The sequence below is a fragment of the Colletes gigas genome, unplaced genomic scaffold (genome assembly GCF_013123115.1).
Source record: "Colletes gigas isolate AHSC1104 unplaced genomic scaffold, ASM1312311v1 Colletes_gigas_Sc00012, whole genome shotgun sequence".
Lineage (NCBI taxonomy): Eukaryota > Metazoa > Arthropoda > Insecta > Hymenoptera > Colletidae > Colletes > Colletes gigas.
This window is the reverse complement of record NW_025106641.1, coordinates 7727045-7745830: the sequence shown is the minus strand read 5'-3', so window position 1 is coordinate 7745830 and position 18786 is coordinate 7727045. Positions and strand designations below refer to the sequence as shown.

The following is an 18786-nucleotide window of genomic DNA, read 5'->3' as shown; positions in this document are numbered from 1 at the left end:
AATACTACTTTGTGACCATAGAAGAACACGCGATTTTGTGAACACTGAGCGACAGCCTCCAGCGCGCGATCAACGAACGCGCGGCTCCCCTAGAAATCTATATTAACTATTAAATAAGATCCTAGACGGTCGAGACTTAAAAGTAAGTTCATTTAAGGGCGCGGAACCGTTATATGAATCCCCCTCCCAAAAAAAACACGGCGTTCGGCGCGTAAGTCGAGAATGCAACAAAATTAGCAGACATATCATTTAAGACAATACACTTGTTACGGAAACTAAGTTTCTACTAAATATAATTATTATTGTATGTAATCTAACTCTTAATCGGACTTAGAGATTCGAAGGAAAACGGCGTAGTTAGTGATAACGAGGAAAATAATACGAAAGAAAGGAACGAGCGAAGCGTCGATGCGTTACGGTTGTCGTCGAATCCAGACGATACGAAATTCTAGGTATAATTTTGATCGTTCAAGCGATTTGTTCGAACGAAACGCGCGTTATTGAGTTTCCGTTTCACCGAAACAATTGCAATGCTGACGATTGGCTTTCGTTTTTTTTTTTTTCGTCGAAGCTGCGTGCTCGAAGCGTTTATTTTCGTTCCTGTTCCGGGAAAGTGGAAGGTCTCGTGGCGCTCTGGATTTGGGGCAACGCGAACGCGCCGGGCGCGCCCTGGAGGCTGATTGCTCAGAACTTAAGGGAAGGCACGACAAAACGAAGCAATGAAACAGTAACGAAGATATGCATGAATTGTACAAACGAGTCCCTCCACGTCACAGAAAAGAGTATATCTGTATGGAGAATATATATATAACAAATGATAAATATGTGATGTATTTAAATGGTATGTGGTATATGGTATTACATATTTGTACATAGGCGGACCCGTGCCATCAACTAGTGAGTTGTACCGATATTGTACTGCCATTTGATTCGAGTCATTGAAGTTAACATCGTGTGAACGGAGACGAAGCTAACAATCAAACTGGAATACACGTTTACCTGGTACAAGTTTCACGGTTCACGTCGATCGACAAAATTTTTACGATTAAGTTGTCTCGTTCTGCGTGCTTGATTTCATCCGGGAAAATACTAATTTTCCAGCGAGTATTTATTTCCATCGAAAACGGACGAATGCTACTTACGCGATATTGTTTGTTATCATTGTCCAAAATGTAGTTACTCTCCTCAAAATACAGTACTTCCTTTTAAAATTATTTCTCGATTGCATACAGTTGATTCGCAATATTCTATTTAATTGGTACACGCGCCATAACTCGTACGTTGGTAAATGTCTTGATAATCGTTCGCCAATGGGAGCAATGGTACGGACAAAAATTATGGGATATATTGGTACAACTCGGTGAAGAAAGTGTAGCGTGGTTATACACCTGAGGAATGTGCTCAAAATACTGTATTAAAGAGAAAAAAAGTCTACTAAATGATCATCAACGTTTATGCGAGGAATTACTCTTAGAAAAAAAAAAATGAAGTGAAAAAGTTATTATGGATTATCGATATCGTAATCTATTGTCCTCTTACCTATTACCTACTTTAATGTCTATCTCTATACGCCAAGCATGGTTCTTTATACTCTTCTATTTGATGTTATACTATTCTCTAATTAACTTTTACTACGAGAACGAAACAAGAAATAATTGTATTGTTAATAGTGTTTTTAATGTATCGAAGCATGGTCAGCTGTAGGGGAGCCACGGATACGTAATGTCGCGTTTCACATGAGAACTGATCCGACACGATTCGAAACACGCGATAGTGATAGAAAACGCGAACGATCTTGGAACCCTTCGGTCTCGTTCGCACGAAAAACATTTTGGATATCCTTCGTATCTGTCTTGTTCGCCGTATCCCGAGTTTCAATTGCCCTTCGACGATCCTCCGTTCTCTCGGTTCTCACACCTCGTTTGGCCACGGTGCAGTAGTATTCATGTGACACGGACATTTTCTATCGCGCGGTTCGTCGCAATAATTAACGAATAGAGTGAAAGAGGAAACGTGTGTGCTCGGTAGCAATATCGGTGGGGACGCACTGTCCGCACTGTCGTTGTTTTTTCCACTTCTCTGCTCAACTATTATAGTTCTTACCTGTAAGCGTAGTCGTACGTTAGTAATCCTCGTCGCGTACTAGCCCCTTTGGAACCTGTCCCGATTCTTATTGTCTTGCTCAACAGCGGGTAGGAGCGCCGGTTTCGACGGAGCAAATCAAACGAGCCCCCTCTTGAAACCCCATAAATCCCGATTTTCCCGACACACGTGCAATGATATCGCTCAAAAAGTTGGTGCCATAAGCAATATGGACAATATATTATTAATTGTGTTTAGACACGTGCGCGCCAACTACAGCTGGCCGAGGTTCCCGATTTAAGGAGCCCGGAAAACCGCGCGTCGCGCCATTGCCTCACGTGACGACCGAAAGATCGATCTTAGGTTAAGCGATGTTCGATCGATCTTTCCCTCGCGATGATCCCGGTGTCGAACGACGAGCGTCGGCGATTCGGTGGCGATTTTTAGCAGCTCGAGGCCGATCGTCGCTCGAAAACGGGAAGAAACGTTGCTCCAGATCCAAAGGCACTACCAGAGACTTGAGTTCTCCAGTTCGATTCCGCGCCAGGCGACCGCGCGGCGCGCGTTTCTATATATTTAACACAGTTCAGTCAATTTGAAGCGCGATGTGGTACCGAGTCGCCAAAACGAAACGCAGGAGCCTAATCGATAAGCCTAGTTACGTCGATCCTCTCCCCGTTCGACGTGGAGAGGAACGAGAACTGACGAAAGACCCCCAAAAAAAAAAACTGGAGGCCTCGAAACCCCCCCGAAAACGAGCGACTCCGCCATATTGGTCTTCGATCGACGAAGACGGCACAAAGGTCGATCCTCGAATCGCGCGTACGTGTTTCGAAGGAACGCTGGATCCGGTTCGATTACACGGCCTCGTAAATATTTCGATCTTCGTGTAGTCGGTAGCCATATTTAATCGTTTACTTTTCGTCGTTTTCGCAAAGTTGTCGACGGTGGAGCGTTCCTTCGCGACGACAGGAGTGGGCCACGGACGCGACCGATTTTTCGTAGAATAATTTATGCAATTGTCGTCATTTCAAGGCAGATCGTCGTGTATGTGGCTCGTAGTAAATGTGATCGCGCGATCTCGAGATCGGCCGGAGAGAATCAAAGAGCTCGAGGTCCGGCGAAAGCAACGAAACGAAACCCGCGAAAGGATCGACGAAGGGAGAGGAGAAATGTGGAAGAGCAGGAAAATGGCGACGATGATCGGCTTAGCCGGGACGACGAGCGTCTGTGCATCAGTATTACGTTCGAAAGGCGATACTAATATACATTGGACTAGTGATTATACATTATATTGCGTACACACGATTTTATTTAATATATACATATATACATATTGGGCGCGAGAGTGCTGCATTATTATTACATAGATAGGTGGGAATATATGTATATATGTACATAAGTACACGTATATATATATATTTACGTATGTGGGAGCTGAATAGGTGCAAGGAGTAGGGAACGACGTTGTTCGTTCAGGATAGAGAAAAGCTCACGCTTCGGAATCGCGAACGACAGGACTTCGATACGCGGCGAGAGGAACGAAGGGGGTGAGGGAGAACTTTTAAAAAAAGGAGACGTTGTATCGCGTCGTTGTCGCGCGAATTTTTAATTAACGTCGCGACTCGCGAGAGGGGATCGTCGATTATCGATCAATGTGTCAAGGTGTTTCGATCGATCATCCGATCAGGCGTTAGTCGAGCATTCGACCGTCGATTGTCGATGCATCGATCCGTCGTTGATCGATAGATGCATCGAACCACTGGTTCTTGATCTTCCCATCGGCGATCGTCAGTGTTCGATCCACTCTTTCCAAAAACGATAGCCATCGACTCGTTGTTCGCGAACGTATCGTCAGAGCGTCGGTTCGATTTTTCGAGAAGGATCGTTGATGGAAACGAAACGTTTACGTTTAGCGATAGTTTCACGGTTCGATCGACTAACCCTTACGATTTTTTGTTTCCCCTGGATCGTCGGGATCCGGGCGTCTGTCCATTTCGATCGCGTTACGAAACAGAACTACCGAAAACCCTGGGCGTTTGCAACGGAATAGTGTTCAGCGTAAACCATGAAATTGTCGCGGGGAATAAAGAGCAACGTGAAACGGAGAGAGATGTTTTAATACTCAGATGTAATGTATAATCTAACTGTCGTTTATAAATGGATATATAAATATATATGATGAATACTGGATATATGAAATAAATATATTATATATATACAGCTTATACAGTGGTAATGCATACAGCGTGTATATAAATAAATATATGTATACACGTGTATATGTGATTACTGTATTGCATACATAGTATATATATATAAATGTGCGGCGATATATATTATATAAATATATATATATATATATATATATACATATGACTATTTTCTTCTATTGATATTGTGAGTGATTGCTGCGTGTTATTTCCATCATACGCTGCAAGGCATCCTGCAATCAGCGACGAGACGCGAAACGTAAGAATTTCGAAATCGTGTGTGCTTGTTCGTTTTAAAATTTTCCAACTGTAGAAACACGAATGCAAAAACGTTTCTTTTTATTACGAGCAACCGCAACTTTCGTTTCACAATAATCGAAAAGAATTTTGTTGTCCGTGCAGCATACAGCGAATATACGCCACACAGCCTAACGCACATAATTTTGAGAATAGCGGTTAACAAAGTGGACAACAAAATTCTGTTGCGCCGCTTATTCTCGATTTCCAGTTGCATGTGTCTCTCGTGGAAACATAGTTCGCGTCTCGCGAGTGCGGAGCGTCTTGCGCAAGCTATCCCAACACCGAGCTATACCAAAAGCAAGCGAATAACAGAAAAAAAATATGTATGATGTGTAAGCCAAGTGCCTTGTGTTCTGGTAACTAATCGTTGACTTTTAACTACGATATTAGAGGAAGTGAGAAAGAGAGAAAAAAAAAGAGAGAAAAAGAGAGAGAGAGAGACAGAGAGAGACAGAGAGACGAGGAAAGAAACACGAGATCGAAGCTCTTTTTGATGTCGGTTCGAGGGAAAATGAAGCGTGTTCTTCGGTGGGAAAGGAATTTCTTTTCTTCCATTAATTGTTCTGAACGTCTATCTGTTTGTCGAGCGTTTCGTTTTAAGCATCGTAACGTTGCAGACCTAACGGGTGCCCCGTAAGAAATCAAGAAAAATGCAGTGGTGTTGTTTACGAGAAGCGTTATTTTAAAAACGTAGACAAATTTATTTAAGCGCACAATCGTCTACCCTTTCAAGGTATTTCCTTTCTTCTGGTGTAAATCGAGAGTCCTGACGGAGTATAACAATGTGCCAAAAGCACATTGGCACGGCCATTGTGCACCCCACGCCTCTTCCATCCCTTCTTCCATTCCGTGAATTTATCTCTTAACTAGAATAATCCAATCTTCCTGAGAAAAAATCCCACTTGCCCGCGAAAAAGATCGACTCTCGTTACGCCTGGAATCGTATTAACGGGCCCCCCGTTACCTCTGCAACGCGATCATCCTGCGTTTCGATGTAATCAATTCTGTACGATAGAACGAACTTCGCGATAGCGTGGAAGAAACCGAAAGTATAGGAAGATCGAAGAGTTCTAGACGTTGTTAAACTAAGAAAAGCGCAGTACAAGGTCGGCCTGGAAGCGAAAATAGTGTGCTGTGATTATATTCCTATATCAGTTTTGAATATTTATACCGAGTTATTTTAACTACTAATTTATGCGTTTATTGTTCCACGAGAAATTTATTCCGTAACCGATCCGTTTAAATCTATTGGACGTTCTGTTTTTTTTCTAACTTTTAATACACCGATCCTTCGACTCGATCGATTTTGCACTTCCATTCGAAGCAACCGCACATTCCTTTTTAAAACGAATCTACTAGACGTTTCGTTCTGCATAAACTCGAGGATGAATTCAACTCACTGGAATGCAGAGCAAAAGTTGGTATCGATATTGCCTAAAAATTCGTCTGTAATTGACTGTAATCAACGAAATTAGATCCAAAGTTGGCTCCCATGGATATGAAACGTGAAAACCGTGACTCGTTCGCAAGATCGAATAGAGCTTCTTTTATTATTTTAGAGCGATGAATTCACCCTCTGAGATATGTCCACTACTAACCAAACACCACGTACACTATACTCCAATGTTTTATTCCTACATTCGATACATGAAGCGACTCGCACAGTATCGCATTAGCGACAAAGGATACTCGAAGCCTCGCTAACCTCCCACGGCTTTGATTGCCCTGATCGATTATGGTAGGAAAAAATCAATTGACTGCTCGGGGTCGTGTCCTAATTATACTAAAAAATTCTTACTTTCGCGTACAGATTTCTGAACGAACAAAAATTGAATCGTTCGATTAAACGAACATCAGAAATAAATTTTATTGGTCATCGATTATTGAAATAATATTTTAACCTTCTATGGGATTTAGTATTTTGAGTAAATAAAATATAGACACCATTTGATTTTTATATAAATCTCTCTGCATATGTGCAGTGTCAAGGGTCTGCCTAATTTTGAGTTCTAAAGGTTGAATGACGTTTGAAATTTGTTTTTAGAAAATTACTAGGCAAGAATTTTTTCAAATATGAATTCTTTTTACCCCCAAAACTAGGCAGATTCCTTGATAGTAGCCTGCAGACGACCACCTATGCGACCTTGAGCAGCCAATTTATTTTCTCCCGACAGCAATCAGGATTTTCCTTAACGTTGAACGGTCTATCGCGTGTTGTTACGTTACCACTGGACTGCGGATTTTATGTTTCTTCGACACGTAAAACACGATTATGAGAATCATATACCAAACGTATCCGAAATATGTGTACCTATTCAGAATGAAATATTAATATTACTATAATTATTTATAAAATATATTCTATATACATATTGCATACGTTTTCCATGTTACACTACGATTAATGCACCAGTAGTTGACTATTTAAGAAAACATTGTCGCGAAACTTTGTTCCATTTATTGTCTCGTCAAATTTATAGAATCATGTGCCAACTGTTCATCACATATTTATTATATCGAATTTTCCACGAAAATACCTACCGAATATTCGACAAGAGATCCAATAAACTTTTGTTTCATATAATTTAAAAAGTTTATAGTTTAGTCATTAGCGACGATTATTAGACTGTCTCTAGATTGTTCCATATTTTCAGAAAGATTAGGAATCTTCTTCTAAAGCAACGATAGCAAATCGCGTATCTTCTGCGTGCCAAAAATCAGAAAATCGGGCAACACGCCTGCCACTCGACTGCCATTTTCCATGCATCAACTATTATAAATCAACGTTGTGAATGATCATTATCAAAATTTTACGATATCTGCACGGAAAATTCGCCCGCTTTTTTATTATACAATCTCTAGCGTAAGAGCAACGAGTCTTGTGAGTTTAAAAATGCGAACAACCGACGTTCGCACTTTTAGAACGATAATACAAAAACGAGGAAGCAATATTTTTAAAACGACGAGGGTAGTCAAATACAATTAGGTACTTTTAAGGGAACCTTTAGGTTAACCAACCCCGCAAAATGTTTAGTTCCTAACAGACGACATGGACCGTTGTAAACTTATTTTAAAAATCTTGTATTCGCCAAGTATCAACTACTGGTACCATAAAATCCGCAGTCTACACTGGCGGGTTGGAAAGATTGCCCCCGAATGAAATTAAAAAAATGCTAATAATTAATCGCATCACTGTCGTGGAGACAGATTTTATAGACGAGAAATCGGATTTTCAAGGGCCAATCTTTCACAGCTCAGTGCAGTAGTGATTACAAAGGTGGTCAGAGGCGAGGTATCGCGTACAATTTCCACAAAGGCGAAAAGTAGAAGGCTCGAATTCGACGATTATCGAATTGTTGTTAACGATTAACGACAGATTGATCGCTCCTGCCGGGCCCCAGATCCCGAACCCCGTAGCGAAAGGGTTTGTTTTCATTTGTAGCGGGAATCGTTTGGTGTTGCGATAGGTGGCAAAAAAAAAAAAAGTGGTAGAACAGTGGGGATGCGAATGTGTCTTCGTGTATGCGTGTACGCTGACGTGTGTGTAATTGTAAAGCGTGAAAACGGGAGAAAAAAAAAGTATATAAAGCAGCAACACACACATACACCCACACACACATACACACACACGCACATATACGCGCGTCGTTTCTTTCCGGCGATTTTACACTTAATGTATCTTTTAACTATACAGAATGAAACATTAGCTATGTCTAAAAGGAATTGATGTACATAGTAGATCTCGGTAGATAGGAAAAGTGTCGTGGCCGAGGGAGCTCTGCATTCATGACGACCGGTATAATTAATTCGTTTATGGAACGAAACGTTCGGACGGCGCGATCACGGTCACGCTGCATCATGGATGCATTGAATCGGATGAGAAAATCCCTTAAGCAGACAATCCTCTATTAGCTAGTCCTTAAATACGCGAGTGTCCTGTCTCTGTGTACGAATGAAGTATGGAAAGTATTAATTCGTAAGGTGCCCGAGTATATTGCGCCCTGGATCACATTTTAGCTCCTTACGCGATCTTTTCTTAGCCCCTTCTAGACGGCGTGGGAGCGTACACGATCGCGACACGGAAACGGATACGAGGCGCGAAACGGGAACTCGAAGTTCAACAGAAATCGACAAAGAAAGTGAGACAGTCCAAATTAAGCGTCGATCCTCGTATCCGTTCGTCTTGCGTTGATCTTGCGGAGAGTTTTCTTCTTCCTCTTTAAAAAAAATCTATTGCAGACACTGGCTTGATCGTAACCACGAGTAACCGGATGAAACGTGAGAGAGGGACGTAACGACGCGAATAACGAACAGATATCGATTCAACCGAACGGACTTACGGATCCGCGAGAAGTCCTGCGAATTCGGGTTTAGCGATTAGAATTTTTTTAAACGATCCAACGTAAACTGATAGCGGATAGCGCGTGGCGATCTTACCCCTAGCAGTATTGCGATCGAACCGACGGCGATCGACGAGTCGAACTTCACGTAAAGGCGGTTCCAATATTTTCATTTAGATCACTCGAGACAGCTGTCGAAATCAAAACGTACAATGAGAATCAACAGAAGCTAACAGGGTGCTTGTCGAAATCAAAACGTACAATGAGAATCAACAGAAGCTAACAGGGTGCTGGCCCTTCAATCTCCGACTGAAACGCTTAACAATAAATACACGTGCCAAAAAAATCGTCGTTGTAATCAAAATCATCTGCCCCGATCTCTCGAACGATCGAAGCTCCGTAATCAAACAGCGCTTGAAATCAAAAAAAGAATGGCGACTCGAAACGCGCGGACGCGTCGTTCCCTCCTCCCATTCGTCGGAACTATGTCCCCGACAACCCTCTCGTTCCTCTTTCACGCGTCCCCGTGCACGCTTGACGCTTCTGAGCGAGAAAATGAGGCGCCCCCGGGCCCGAAATGGCGAACGTGTAGTATGCAATAATATTCTGTATAAAGAATTTGAATTTTATATGTGTTGTCTTGGAGTGCGTGAAGAAACAAACCCTGATCGATCCCTCGATCCCCACACCCCTCTTGACATCCACGCTGGATCCCGCTGGCAGCCCCCAGACGCGATTTAGAATACTTTAAGGAACAGGTGCAGCGCGGAACGTACAATTGTCCTCGAGAGTTTACCTAGCGATGGGACTTGGACGCGTTTCGATAACCAGATGTAACAATTTCTCGCAATTTTCAATTAATTCTCCCATCATTTATTTTTCACATTTATTTATACAATTTTTTCATACTTGTTGACTTGTTCGTCAACAAGTTGTATAATTATCGTCGATACGATCGTTCAAATAACAATTGATTTGCGGTCATTGTACAACCTGTCGCATTACGTGATAAGTGGGAGTTACGTTTTTTTAAACAATTTTGACACTTATCGAGACACGCGACTGATTGTATCGGTACCTATCAATCGCATGAAATTTTATAGAAATATATAAATTGTAACGTTCGATAGTTCACACGAACGTTATAATTAGTAGGGTAGAGATGGAATCTACTGAAATTTTAGTCGTTGCTTTTGCTGTATTTTTTAAACGATTCACTAAGAAACATAATTATTCAGTATAGTATATTTCCATTTATTTCGTATTTAATTTTATGGCAATCGTTTCAACCTGTAATTGTTCCCTCAAACTTCAATCGAAACAAGGGATTCGTGCTAAAATTCACTCTGCAAAAAATGTCAACGAAGTATAATACCAATGAGAAGTTATGTAGATATCTGTTACACGTGTCAGCATAATGTTTGAGAATTGATACGTATCGGTATCAATGTCAATGGATTGGTCCTATCACTAGTCTCGGAAGTCGTTGATCGGAGAATCAAAATTGACAATCAAAATGGCGACCGACTCGTCAAAACACGGCCGAAGAACGGCCAGCCCTGTTGCATTCGATGTGTGTTCCGATTTTATCATTGATCATCGATGACGCGGGCTCTCGAGTGCATTCCTCGCGCGCTAGCTACTATTTACGATAATAATCGAAATCGGTATTATATTACGCAGTAAACGAAATAACCGTGGCTGAAGCTGTAAATCAAAATACACTGATCTAGAAGCGAACGTCGGTCCCTAGGACGTTCAGCGATAATGGCGTCTGCTGTGGCGATGGTTCCGTAAATAATTTTTGTGTACTATTTAAGCGTTGTTGTAAGCGACACTGTTAACCCTTTATCGCATAAATCTAACGAAAACTCGGTGAAAACGATCCTCGTGAAATTAGGAAGGTTTTACGAACTTTGCTGGCTCGAACGCTTATTGTACAATTTGAATATTCACTTCTCTGAACCGTGAAAGAATTTCTTTTCCGAAAGGTGAAGTATAATTTATGCGATAGAGGGTTGAGCAACGATGTCGATCGAACGTAGCTGGCAGAAAACGCGCCCGATTCGATTCGCTGATCGTGAAACGGAGCGTTGGAATGAATTTTGAGTACCGGTGGCGAGTCAGTGGAATCAAAAAACCGCAGATCAAAAATTTCGAGTCTTTCATTCGAGCATGGGAACGTAGAATATTCGACCACCGCTATGCATCGCGAGCAATCTGGACAAAACAAATCGAGGGTCGTTCGCGACCGGACAACCTTCGTCTCTGGTGATTTAAACGGCACAGAAAATGAAAATAACGTAATTCCTCTGCTGATCGAACTACTCGTAGGGCTGGACACGTATTTTCTTACGATAACCGGTGCGTTAAATTAATTATACACTCATCCGCTATCACCGTTGTACATACCGAGCATAAATGTCAAAGCTGTCCATCTGTACTTTTACGACGAGAGAGGAACGTTTGTAAACTTGGATCGATGTTTTTAGTCGCCGCGTCGTACTTTATCGACGACCCTTCGAGAGCAAAATCGTAGATCTAGCGACGCGATGTCCAGTCCAGTACGTGTTTCCTGCAAAAAAAAAAAACAGTGGTTCTCGACCGTTCGAAGCGAGGGTGTACAAAATACTTGGAAACACATTCGCGATAGGATAAGAGATCTCGCGAAACGACCGAGTGTCGGGGAAAGATCGAAGCGGAGGCTCCCGAAGAACGGTCGAAGAATCGAGCACAGAGAGACGAATCGATGAGTGAGAGAGAATCAGAGGGAGAAAGAGACATATCAAAAGACAGAATTTTTCTTGACGAGCAACCGCATAGCAATACCCTTCTGCTCAATACGGATAATAAGGCGAGAATAAGAAAAAAATGAAACTATAAATAATGTTTTGGGAAGGTTTCGACCGACGCGTTACCAGAGACCGTACGAAGGAGGACCTTTCGTCCTTTCGCAAGCTTTCGTGGCAAACGTCGAAACATCACGATTCCGATCGATCGAAAGCATTCTTTTACGGTTTCCCTATGAAATTTCCGTGCTCAAAGTTGTCCTTCGATCCTCGTCTATCCCCCCCATCGATCGAACGATCGCGCGTGAACAATTTTGCACAGAGATCGTCGACATTCGACTCCGTTCGACCGCCTTTTCGAAAACGGTTCGACGTTGCTTCGCCAGCCAGAAAAACCGAGATCGAAGCGGCCGTGGTTGGAAACCTCGACGTAAAAATTTAGGGAGCAGGATCGCCCGAGAGAATGCAGAGAAGAACCTTCTATATATATATATACAGATATACATATATATATAGATATAAATATATTGAATATACACGATAAATGTTTATATGTCCCGTTAACGAGAGAAGTCGGAAACGAAAACGAAGAGGGGTGAACGGGTGAATACGCGCCCGGTGTTCGGAGCTCGTGGGAAACTATAAACGATCACGTTTTTAATGAGACAACGCCCCCAATCTGCTCCGTGCCGGTCCGAAACGATACGACGAAACGATAGTTCGTTGAAGCGAGGATACGTACAACAGTACAAGATAGACAAAAAGCAAAAAAATGAGAAACGTTTGTAAGATATCGACTAAGTCCCCCCCCCCGAGAGGTTTCACTTTAAAAATAATAGTACGACAAAGACAATGTAAATGTATGAGAGGTCTATTTGTCCCCCTACCCCCTCACCCCCCTCAGAATATTCCAACGACCCCCGTCACAGAATCCTTGCCATCCCTTTCCTCCCTCTGTACGACGAGTGTAAAAAAAAAAAAAAATATCATGTAAAATTAACACACACCGATTAATATAAATATATAAATATATGTGTGTATACATGTGTGTATGCGTGTATTTATATATGTATACATATCGTGCGCGTGTGTATACACATATATGTACATTCTAACAAAATGATTGATTGTGAGTCATTTAAATAATTGTTATATGTATTTTCTATATATTATGACAACTAATACAATGATATATATATTGAGATGATATTACGGTACTATTAACTAAGTGTAGTTAAAATTAGGCGAGCGAGGGCTCGCGTTACGAGGAAGAGATAGGAAAACGTTGGATCGCTCTAGTCCAATATTTCTATATTATCTCACCGATGTGGAGAACGCAAAAATGGAGGACGGTGCGCGCGCGCGCGACGCGTAACATGTAAAAACAAACAAACAAACAAACAAACAAACAAAAAAATGAAAGAAAAAAACAAACGAGACACTCGAAACGAATCCCTCGCACCCAACCACCCACCCCGGGCGGATGGGGAAACTTTTTCTTCCCGGGTACTAAAGAGCGATAGAGAGCGCGATGACGGGAAACGCGACGGCGGTGCCAGGCGTCGTTTCGAATGTGCCCGTTGAGTATTGCAAATGAAGAAAAAACTATAAAAAAAAATCAAAAAAAAAAAATGGAAAAAAGGTAACTCTGAGTGAAGAAATCAATGTGGAATTTGCAACAAAAAAAAAATGTATTTTCTCACTCCCCAGTGCGAGGTGTATGTTCATCGCTACATCTTATTTGGAACGAAAAAACTAAATATTATATTATTATATAAAATTACTGTATAATTGTAACGAAAATTGTTTTTCAAACGATGTGGTATTTTTATTGTAGATATTATTATATAACAAATAAAATCATGATTCATTGTAACCCTTGAGCGTTCAATCGATTGCACGAGTACCGATCTTGAGTTAACGATTGTGTTATCTTATTCTGTCGGATGGTTAAACGATATCATTTTCGTACATACTTTGATCATTTTTCAATTTGTACGCGAAAAGAACACTTTTGGCCCCCCCATTCAACTTTGAATTTTATTTGTAATTTTTACTTCGAGTATATTCTGTTTCTCGTATATCGTAGAAAGAAATATATATTTGCCGACTGATAACGTCATTTCTTAAATAAGTTGCTGAATCAATGAAAATATTTTACTTGCAAATTTAGTACATCTAAACACAGAGCCCAAAGTATTCATCTTAAACGTTTCACAGGTATTTGGTCGGCATTGCACGTATTCAGGACTATCGCAGATATTGATAATTGTATTAAACATTAGACCAGATATACAATAGAAAGCTGATGGTACAGTATAAGCGTACTTGCAGCAACTTCCGACAACGTATAACGATTACGACTGGCTACTGTCAGCCTCTCCCAGCCTCTGATGGCCTCTGCTGACCGCCGCTTATATTTTTGACAACGTATAACGATTACTACTGGCTACTGTTTGTCTCTGCTGGCCTCTGCTGACCACAGCTGACCACTCCTGACATTTCTGACAACGTATAACGATTACGACTGGGTACTGCCAGCCTCTGCTGGACTCTGCTGACCACTCCTGACACTCCTGACAACGTATAACGATTACAACTAGTTACTGCTCGCTCCTGCTGGCCTCTGCTGGCCTCTACAGACCCCTGCTGACCACAGCTGACCACTGCTGATACTTCTGACAACGTGTAACGATTACAACTTGTTACTGCTTGCTCCTGCTGACCGCTGCTGACCACTCCTGACACTTCTGACAACGTATAACGATTACAACTTGTTACTGCTCGCTCCTGCTGACAGCTGCTGACCACCCCCGATGCTTCCGACAACGTATCACGATTACTACTTGTTACTGCTTGCCCCTGCTGGTCTCTACATGCCCCTACATGCCTCTGCTGGCCTCTGCTGACCGCTGCTGACCACTCCTGACACTACTGACAACGTATAACGATTACAACTTGTTACTGCTTGCCCCTGCTGGTCTCTACATGCCCCTACATGCCTCTGCTGGCCTCTGCTGGCCTCTGCTGGTCCCTGCTGACCTTTATTGACAACTTCTGACATGATGTATAAGTATTCAAGCCTTGTATAATGTAAATCTATGGCAATAAATGATATAATTTAACAGAATTCTATGTGTTCTCATCATTTTTACCTTTCGTTTCCTCTCCAAATAATTGCCTTAGTTCTAAGAGACCGTTTTCCGGTTAAAATTGGATTCCCGAAGTGTCCAACTCTCGTACTTGCTGCCAAAACCAAAAATTAAAAAGTCCTGAAACAATAGGAATGTCCTGAAACAATTGGAAAGTCCTGGAACAGCAGGAAAGTCCTGAAACAGCTGGAAAGTCCTGAAACAACTGGAAAGCCCTGAAACAGGTGGAAAGCCCTGAAACTCAGAACTTTGCTAAAAATTCAGGGTTTCCTAGTTGTTTCAGGACTTTCCAGCTGTTTCGGGCCTTTCCACTTGTTTCAGGACTTTTTCGTTGTTTCAGGACTTTCCAGCTGTTTCAGGACTTTCCAGCTGTTCCAGGACTTTCCAGCTGTTTCAGGACTTTCCAGTTGTTTCAGGACTTTTTCTCAAATCTTTTCGAGGAACTTGGAAATTTTTCAAGCGAATAAATGAATAAGTATCGTTTATCGACGGTGGGTATGGCGGTGGCGGTTTTAGGTTCGTTTTAGACTTTGTTATTAGGAGGACATGATATGGGAAGAGGTGGCAGGTATCTTATAACTATGGGAATGCTTTGGAGAAGTAGAGGAAGGTGAAAATGACGAGAAGACATAGAATTCTTTGAAATTATAACATTTATTGCTATAGATTTACATTGTACAAGGCTTTAATACATATACATCATATCAAAAGTTGTCGACAAAGGTCAGCAGTGGTCAGCAGTGGTCAGCAGGGGTCAGCAGAGGCCAGCAGAGGCCAGCAGGAGCGAGCATTAACAAGTTGTAATCGTTATACGTTGTCAGAAGTGTCAGGAGTGGTCAGCAGGAGCAAGCAGTAACAAGTTGTAATCGTTACACGTTGTCAGAAGTATCAGCAGTGGTCAGCAGGGGTCAGCAGAGGCCAGCAGGAGCGAGCAGTAACAAGTTGTAATCGTGATACGTTGTCAGAAGTGTCAGGAGTGGTCAGCAGGAGCAAGCAGTAACAAGTTGTAATCGTTACACGTTGTCAGAAGTATCAGCAGTGGTCAGCAGTGGTCAGCAAAACGCCCAAATAGCGTGGAATAGTTCGTCATTTTCAACGACAGATGGCGCTCATTTTTCGACCTTATAACTCTTTTGCTATACTAATATTTAAGGGGTGATTAGACAGCGGATGTGGTTTTCACAATATTTATTTTCAACAAGAATTAACAGTAACAATCAACAATTAACAGTAACAATCAGCAATTAACAGTAACAGCGAACTTCGTCTACAAACACGTGTGCGCAGGTCGAGAGCTAATAACGGTAGGCCGTACTCAATTGTTTTTGATGATTGACTCGACTGTTTTACAGAAGAACAACGGCATCGTGTGCAGCGCCAAAGCTACGGACGTTGGCCACAACCTCAATCCCCCTGGTGCTAAAACGCCCAAGCTTTTGCCGTAGATGGCTGTGCAAATCATGTACCACCGATGGGTCACACTTTCTTCACTCCTACACAGGGAGCATCACGGACGAACTAAGTGAGCGAGTGAAGCCTATAGGAAAATTCAAAAGTACCTTGTCTTGGCGGGCGGCTGCTACAGCTTACAACAATGAATTATTTTTTGTAAGGAATTCCCGTGTTCTGGCTTGCAGATGTGAGTTTGCTTCGATATATTTCTTTCCTACCGTAAATTTGAGCGCGACTTTCCCGCGCATAGGAATAATAGGTAAGAACTGATTAGGACGTATTAGGAAACATCTTCTTTTATTAATATTAATCATTTCTATATACTGTATTAATGTATTTATTTAAATATTCTTAAAATAATGGTAGTATGAATTTTTTTTATACAATTTATTATTTATTTCTAGACAGTACGTAAATGCGTTATATCGGAAAATTGTGCAGCTTAAAAATATTCTCCTGCCGGTTTTATTTTACCTATACCTAACGAGGCTTAATGATCATTATACTTGTGGTTAATTCTACGGGCCTCAGTGACCCAAAGAAATCTGTGACTGGTACTTTATCAGGATCCCTTCTGAATAAATCCTTTCTTACTCCGACCGTCGATAAGCAATAATGCTTTGGACATACTTTGAGCTGGAATACAGACTCCTTATTAGTATAATAAATTTAATTTGAACCAAGAACTTCTAATCAAAGAACTTACAAATTCTCCTAAAGTTTTGGTACTAGAAGGTTCTACATTCTCTAGAAAATTCAATACATGATATGTGTACCTATCTATAATGTAAACACCGATAGAAGGATCCAAGTGATGCTGTAAGAAATAATTAATATTTATATTGTATAACTAATACCTATAAATGGCAAAATATAAAACTAGTATCATTACATACAGAAAGTGAATCTTCTCCCACCAGACTAGATGCAACTGCCAAGATATTTGGGGAATAAAACTTCTGATACATTGAACTTGCCTGGCAAGTGTCGACTATGAATAAAATTTCATGGTATCTTCGTTTCTGCCACATTTGTTCCAATGCATCTCCGAGTTCTTGACTAGTGATTTCCTCGGAGTCTTGGAACTTCAAGAATCCGTTCCCACCATGACCGGTTAGGTAGATCAAAATATTAGACCCTTCGTCTGTCAGTAATTTCTTGGATCTTGGTGTTTCCGGCATTAACCTTCCGGTTAACAATCTCACAAAATTTTCTACCGTAACTTCATAGCCTCTATAATCTACCTCTACGTCGTCTCCGTAAACGTTAATATGTTGCTTGACATTATTGAACACAGTAGCTGGCCTAGGGTTTCTCGGATTGCATGCCATGTCGTCTGCTATCATCAGAATAATTTGCGAGTCTGGTATTCCCAAACGTTTCACGCTGCGATATATCGATAATACATTCGCAACGTGTCGATAGTTGAACCAAAACCGCGAGGTGTCAACTAACACCGCCCAGTTGTTTGAATGACCAGTCTTTACGAATTTTTCCGGCATCTGCAAAGGTTAGGTTCTCATCAGTACACGATTAAGCATTTGATCAATCTCACGCGCCCGATTATACAAACCTCCAAAGCGTAATTTATTTGGCAGACGCACAAAGTAATAAAAAGTATTAAATACATTACGATATATTTACGTATTGCATGAATTGGTATAAAGTATATTACTGTTCGCTACATTCGACGATAAAACTACGGAAATGAAATTCTTAAATTCTAAATACTATTTTCATAATTTTATCTAAAAACGTTCCCTTCATTATTCATTATAAAATTATTTATTGTCACGACTTTCTAATATATTGTTTACAAACTGTATCGACGAACATATCACGTATGATGCAACCGTAGGAGGTGCAACAACGTGCGTTAGATGTCCGTGCAATCGAATCGACAGGTGCTGCCACCATTTTATACTGTTGCGCCATTTTTTGATAAAGTTCAAATTTCCGTGCACAATACGTCATTTATAAATGACAAATTAATTTAAAATAATACTATTGCACAAAACATTAGTCGTACGAGTTGTTTTCATAATGATCTCTGTTTGGATTTATATTTTTAAATTTATATTTGCGTTTGAAATTCGCATCGATGTCGGTGATAGTTTAAAGAAGCTTTTAGCGGTAAAGAATATTACGTTGCATAGGAATGCAATTAGTAAACTTGCATTAATTTGTACGGAAAAGAATTTATATTTATAATTCGTAACTCGTAATATTTCCAATTCTTAGATGTAATGAGTTACTAATTAAATCAGGTAGTATTTTTAAAATCTCGTTTCAAAATGGTGTACCTGCGCTTGTATGCAAGCTTGATATCGATAAGCTACTGAATTTATTAGTTTAGGAAATTCTTCACTTTTCAATAACTGCGTTTTTAATTCTTCTTTTCAATCATTTTATTTAGATCGAATGTTATTAAATTTTGTTACTTTGCTACAAAATCTTA

The 18786-nt window shown here is 40.9% G+C and overlaps 1 protein-coding gene across 1 annotated transcript; it reads right to left on the bottom strand.

The window, feature by feature from the left end:
- Positions 1-16769: 16769 nt before the first annotated feature.
- LOC122398854 (putative GPI-anchor transamidase) lies at positions 16770-18153 on the bottom strand. Its single transcript, XM_043399092.1, has 4 exons — positions 17902-18153; positions 17225-17830; positions 17035-17145; positions 16770-16964 (listed from the first exon to the last, which is right to left on the bottom strand). Exons 1-4 carry the CDS (start codon positions 17956-17958, stop codon positions 16809-16811), a joined length of 930 nt encoding a protein of 309 aa, XP_043255027.1. The 5' UTR covers positions 17959-18153; the 3' UTR covers positions 16770-16808.
- Positions 18154-18786: the final 633 nt, after the last annotated feature.